General features: G+C 47.0%; 1 protein-coding gene across 1 annotated transcript in view; it reads left to right on the top strand.

Moving 5' to 3' along the window:
- Positions 1 to 5136: 5136 nt before the first annotated feature.
- Positions 5137 to 6702, top strand: part of fa2h (fatty acid 2-hydroxylase) — a 62908-nt gene continuing 61342 nt past the window's right edge. The window contains exon 1 of the mRNA XM_083654449.1: positions 5137 to 5421. Coding sequence (XP_083510575.1) covers positions 5146 to 5421 — 276 coding nt within the window. The 5' untranslated portion in view covers positions 5137 to 5145. The remainder of the gene's footprint in view (positions 5422 to 6702) is intronic.

Here is a 6702-nt window from a genome sequence, read left to right as displayed (position 1 = left end):
TGATCATCCCCCTGACCACAGCCACAGGATCAGTGGGCCCAGAGAGAGAGAGGGGGAGAGAGACTGAGGGAGAGAGAGAGGGGGAGAGAGACTGAGGGAGAGGGAGAGAGAGGGGGAGACAGACTGAGGGAGAGGGAGAGAGAGGGGGAGAGAGACTGAGGGAGAGGGAGAGGGAGAGGGGGAGAGAGACTGAGGGAGAGAGAGAGGGGGAGACAGACTGAGGGAGAGAGAGAGAGGGGGAGAGAGACTGAGGGAGAGGGAGAGGGGGAGAGAGACTGAGGGAGAGAGAGAGAGAGAGAGAGAGAGAGAGAGGGGGAGAGAGACTGAGGGAGAGGGAGAGGGAGACATTGCGTGTGCGCCAATAGGGCAGGCGAGGCCACGCAACAGCGGGCGAGCCTAGGAATCGAGCGCATGTTTAAGCTAAAAAACGCAAAAAAACATTTGACATAACATGTAAAATGTCTCCTACATGTTATGCATGTGTTTAACATACAGAGAGAGGAGGAAAACAATTCATCCTCATCAGTACTATTACAATAGCTCACTGTTGCCTCAAAATATCAATCTAAACTGTGAGGTGTGTGTGTGCGTGCGTGCGTGCATGCGTGCGTGTGTGTGCGTGCGTGTGTGTGTGTGTGTGTGTGTGTGTGTGTATGGTGTGAATATTTTCTAACAGCTGAGGCCATTCCCTGTCACCCCACCACCTCCGCATCATCAAATTCAATGTCTGCTTCAGAGAAGTTGGCATCGGTGCTCTGCAAACAATATCCATTGGAACAGTTAATTTTAGCTGTTGTAGTATTTTTTGAAAAATAAGTGGAAAAAAACTAGTAAGACAGGAGACAATTTTGACTTCACTCTGCGCCCCCCCCTCTCCCTATCCTTCTCTCTCTCTCTCTCTCTCTCTCCCTATCCTTCTCTCTCTCTCTCTCTCTCTCTCACACACACACACACACACACACACACACACACACACGCACACACGCACGCACACACACACACACACACACACACACATACACACACACACACACACACACACACACACACACACACACACACACAGCACATACAGTGGAGTCTACTGTCTATTTTCTGGTCCTTTTCTGCCACCTGCTGCTTTCAAGAAGGTTTGTGTATTATTCATCTTATCCTACTTTATCATATTGTAGTGCAATACATTAGATTGTATCATACATATTCTATTCTTCAGAACATTCACATTTGTGAATTATCTCAGTTAATTTGAAAAGCACTCTAGTTATTGAGATATCAGAAACATAGCCAAAGGCCACGATGGTGCACTTCTACACCTCCATCGTTGAGTCCATCCTCACCTCCTCCATCACCGTCTGGTATGCTGCTGCCACTCTCAAAGACACTAACAGACTTCAGCGCATCATCTGCTGTGCTGAGAAGATAATCGGATGCAACCTGCCATCCCTCCAGGACCCGCATGCAGCCAGGACACTGAAGCGGTCTCGCAAGATCATGGCTGACCCCTCCCACCCTGGCCACAATCTCTTTAAGACACTCCCCCACGGCAAAAGACTGAGGTCTGCCAAGACCAGAACCACCCGCCACAAGACCAGCTTCTTCCCAACCGCCATCAGCCTCACCAACAAGGCCCGGAAACCCCTTCCACCAAGGATCTCAATACCCCCCCCCCCCTCCTCCTGAACTTAGCTGAACCCCCCCCCCCCCCCCCCATAAAACTGTAACTCATATCTAATTTAATTCCTGTTTAACTGGGACTGTAAATTCATGTAAATCCACTGTACATTTAATGCCTATTTAACTTAGCCTGTAAATTTCATGTACATTCAATGTAAACTCTTATTTAACTCCGATTGTAAATTCATGTAAATCCACTGCCTATTTAACGCCTATTTAACTTAGTCTGTAAATCTCATGTAAATTAAACGTAAATTCATATTTATCATCCCCAAAACACTTCACCACTCATGTACATATTGTATATATTTACTTGATTTGATTGCACTTGCAACTTTAAGATTGTCTTTAGTTATCTTCCTACTTCTTATCACTGTATATTGATGTGACCACTACGCATACAGACACTTAGACAAATTCCTCGTATGTAACTTGCATACTGTGGCAATAAAAGTGATTCTGATTCTGATTCTGATATTAGTTTTTGTTGCCAATGCTTTAAGTCAAATATGATGAAAAGCATTTATTTGAAACATGTTGATTTCAATAGTGTGGCAGTATAAATAAACACCTATGTATATGTAACTTGTTATCCTGTAAGAACATGGTGAGTGACAAATATGTCATTGGTCTTATCAAGTGGACAAACTCCCATTAGATCAGGGCTCAACGGTAACTTCTAAAACTGTTGTGAAACTGCTTGAAATGTTCTGCATGTGAGTTTTTAGAGAAATGGATCTTAGCACGGAAGGAAGGACTTAATCAAATACGTTAGAAAAGGTGGGGAAACATTTTTCTAGAAAGCTGTTGGACTCTGCAGTAGGATGATTTTTGGTCTGCATTATATTGAAAGCTATAGCTTTTCTGGGGCTGTTGATCTGATGAGGCACAACTCAAGACTTTCATCATAGAAGGGTTATTTTTTTTATATTTTTTTTTACTATTATGAATTACATTTCAAATTTTCTAGTTATTAATTATACCTCATGTTTCAAGTGCAGGGAATTGTTTATATATATATATATATATATATATATATATATATATATAGACTAGCAGTATATATATATAATTTACACATCTGTTGCTGTGATTGACAGGTGGGTCAAAATTTGACAGGTGGGTCAAAACAAAGACCACAGATGGTCTGGCAGATGATGATGTCATATGTGGACAGCACTGGACACAGTGCTGAAAGGGGCAAGGTTTGGTGTAGTCTCATGTGGTCAGACACACCGTCGACGTCCGCAAGCTTCCAGCGACACCTACGGCTGGCACTGCGAGACTATTGGTGCAGGCAGAAGAGGCACTGCGAGACTATTGGTGCAGGCAGAAGAGGCACTGCGAGACTGTTGGTGCAGGCAGAAGAGGCACTGCGAGACTATTGGTGCAGGCAGAAGAGGCACTGCGAGACTGTTGGTGCAGGCAGAAGAGGCACTGCGAGACTATTGGTGCAGGCAGAAGAGGCACTGCGAGACTATTGGTGCAGGCAGAAGAGGCACTGCGAGACTATTGGTGCAGGCAGAAGAGGCACTGCGAGACTATTGGTGCAGGCAGAAGAGGCACTGCGAGACTATTGGTGCAGGCAGAAGAGGCACTGCGAGACTATTGGTGCAGGCAGAAGAGGCACTGCGAGACTGTTGGTGCAGGCAGAAGAGGCACTGCGAGACTATTGGTGCAGGCAGAAGAGGCACTGCGAGACTATTGGTGCAGGCAGAAGAGGCACTGCGAGACTGTTGGTGCAGGCAGAAGAGGCACTGCGAGACTGTTGGTGCAGGCAGAAGAGGCACTGCGAGACTGTTGGTGCAGGCAGAAGAGGCACTGCGAGACTGTTGGTGCAGGCAGAAGAGGCACTGCGAGACTATTGGTGCAGGCAGAAGAGGCACTGCGAGACTATTGGTGCAGGCAGAAGAGGCACTGCGAGACTGTTGGTGCAGGCAGAAGAGGCACTGCGAGACTATTGGTGCAGGCAGAAGAGGCACTGCGAGACTATTGGTGCAGGCAGAAGAGGCACTGCGAGACTGTTGGTGCAGGCAGAAGAGGCACTGCAAGACTATTGGTGCAGGCAGAAGAGGCACTGCGAGACTATTGGTGCAGGCAGAAGAGGTGCCCGGTACGGAAGCCGAGAACGGACACTATGTTTATTTATTATTTTTATGACCGTTTTATCATGATAACGACTTATTATTTCGTTATCTCAAGATAACAAAATCCATTTTCTCATGATAGCGACTTGTTTCGTTATCTCTATATAACAATCCCCCCCCCCCTGTGCACTCTTTCAGCACCATGGAGCTGTCCAGGTAGTGTTGATTAGGGACAATCACCAACTAACTAGTGTTAATATGAGTGTTCTTCCTGCTGCCTGTTATGTTTTGATCTGAAGCCATAGTCGCCTCATTAATTCACAATTTCTTTCATTTCAAATGTACGGGGATATTAGCGCATATGCGCCGGTGCGCGCCCTTTCAGCAGGCTATAGGAGCTGGTCTGCAAACTGCTTTGATTATGGGGCAGTTTGTATCAGATGCTGTTACTCATCTTGCATTCCATAAAGTTCAATAATCATGACTTTACTGGATGGAATTCCTGGAATGCACTTTTATGCACACACTCATCTTATATTTAAGCCTACACACACACACGCACGCACGCACGCACGCACGCACGCACGCACGCGCACACACACACACACACACACACACACACACACACACACACACACACACACACACACACACACACACACACACACACACACACGCCACTATAATGATCATCATTCTGACACACCACCTGTTGCAGCTTCACCAAAACAAGCACGGGGGCGCTCTTGGACAAATCCTAAGTCACACACACAGGCTGCCTTCTGGGATATTTCCAACAGCACTTGAACGCAGCAATTTCCACCACACTGTTATGTTTTAGATAATTGTTTTCTGGAGCCCCTGATTGAGCTATATTGACTTTTGCCTGTTATTTATTATGTTCAGATGCTTTACCTTTATTTTTTATATTTAATTTTAATTTCTACTTTTCATATTTGATTTGATTTATATATTTATGTATGTATGTATGTATGTATGTATGTATGTATGTATGTATGTATGTATGTATGTATGTACTGTATGTATGTATGTATGTAGGCTATGTATGTATGTACGTATGTATGTATGTATTTATTTTATGTTTTTGATTGATTCATTGATTGATTGATTGATTGGTTGATTGATTGATTAATTGATTTATTGATTTATTGCACATTGGAATGTTGGCTATACAAGAATGTCAAAGTGCACCAGCTGAATGGAAGTTCTCCTACCTTTCGCATGCGGGTGAACGCAGCACAAGTGCCGCCCCCCTGCTCATGGATACGTAACGAGCTGGCTGGGTGTGTGTAAACAGAGGAGTTGGAGCTGTCCAGTCAGTCCAGTTCAGTTGAGTTTTCGGTTGAGGCGACAGACAGGCAGCATGTCTCCGTCAGGCTCGGCCCCGCGGCTCTTCTCGGAGAAGGAGGTGGCCCGCCACTGCACACAGGACTCTTGCTGGGTGCTGCTGGGCTCCAGGGTGTACGACGTGACCGGCTTCCTGCGGAGGCACCCGGGCGGGGAGGCGCTCCTCCTGCGCCGGGCGGGGAGGGACGTGAGCCGGGAGATGGAGGGACCCCCGCACCGCCACTCGGAGAACGCCCGGCGGTGGATGGAGCAGTACTACATCGGGGAGCTGGACAGCCCGGACGAAGCACAGGTAGAGAGAGACACACATATCTATGCGGGTACTAACTCCTAAAGTTATATAGGCTGAAACCATCTTGAAGGTGTTCTACCCTCATATAGCCTCCACAGAGCACCAAGAGGAGGAGAAAAACCTGTGTTTTCAGAGAGGCTGATGTTGGTGTTGTTGCTCTGCTGTGTGTGTGTGTGTGTGTGTGTGTGTGGGGGGGGAGGGGGGGGGGTGTTGTTGCTCTGCTGTGTGTGTGTGTGTGTGTGTGTGGGGGGGGGGGGTTGTTGCTCTGCTGTGTGTGTGTGTGTGTGGGGGGGGGGGTGTTGTTGCTCTGCTGTGGGGGTGTGGGGGTGTTGTTGCTCTGCTGTGTGTGTGTGTGTGTGTGGGGGGGGGGTGTTGTTGCTCTGCTGTGTGTGTGTGTGTGTGTGTGTGTGTGGGGGGGGGGTGTTGTTGCTCTGCTGTGTGTGTGTGTGGGGGGGGGGTGTTGTTGCTCTCCTGTGTGTGTGGGGGGGGGGTGTGGGGGGGTGTTGTTGCTCTGCTGTGTGTGTGTGTGTGTGTGTGTGTGTGTGTGTGGGGGTGTTGTTGCTCTGCTGTGTGTGTGTGTGTGTGTGTGTGTGGCGGGGTGTTGTTGCTCTGCTGTGTGTGTGTGTGTGTGTGTGTGTGTGTGTGTGTGTGTGTGTGTGTGTGTGTGTGGGGGTGTTGTGCTTTCATGTGCTTTATGAACGACGAATACATAATGGTTCATATTTGTGAAACATCTCTCATTGCACAACCACACGGAGTGACCTGTCCTAGTGGCCCTTTAGGCTCCTATAGCTCCAGAGACTGTCAGAGAAATACAGTATAGCCTCTCTCAAGGCTGGGCCCCTTTGGGATTAGAATGATGTTCTGTAGGCTGTATACCAACTCATGTGCTCCATCCATTGTCAGCCATACATTTAGATATGTCTCCTCTCTCTCTGGAAGCTTTCTGCCATGTTTAACATGGCTGTCGATGAGCAAGCTGTGCTGTGGCACTTGCCTATATTAGCCTGCCTCAGTGCAAGTTTCATCTGCTGCTTTTTGATCATTGCATCAGAGAGTAAAGATGTATGTAAAGATGCTATCTTCAAAAAGAAAGGGACTTATCATGATTGTTACATCTAAACCGCTGTGCGACACCTAGCAATTCATCTCACTGAGCAAAGAATCCTCTCCTGAGAGAGCTCTTTATCTTTATCTTTATTGTTGGGACAGTACACAATAAATATATTGCACCAGAAATAGCTAAAAGCTCATTTGCATCTGTGTAGTCCCTGGGCACAC

This window comes from Poromitra crassiceps, assembly GCF_964638095.1.
Source record: "Poromitra crassiceps genome assembly, chromosome: 18".
NCBI lineage: Eukaryota > Metazoa > Chordata > Actinopteri > Beryciformes > Melamphaidae > Poromitra > Poromitra crassiceps.
The sequence above is the reverse complement of the archived record's forward strand: the minus strand, read 5'-3'. Positions and strand labels throughout refer to the sequence as shown.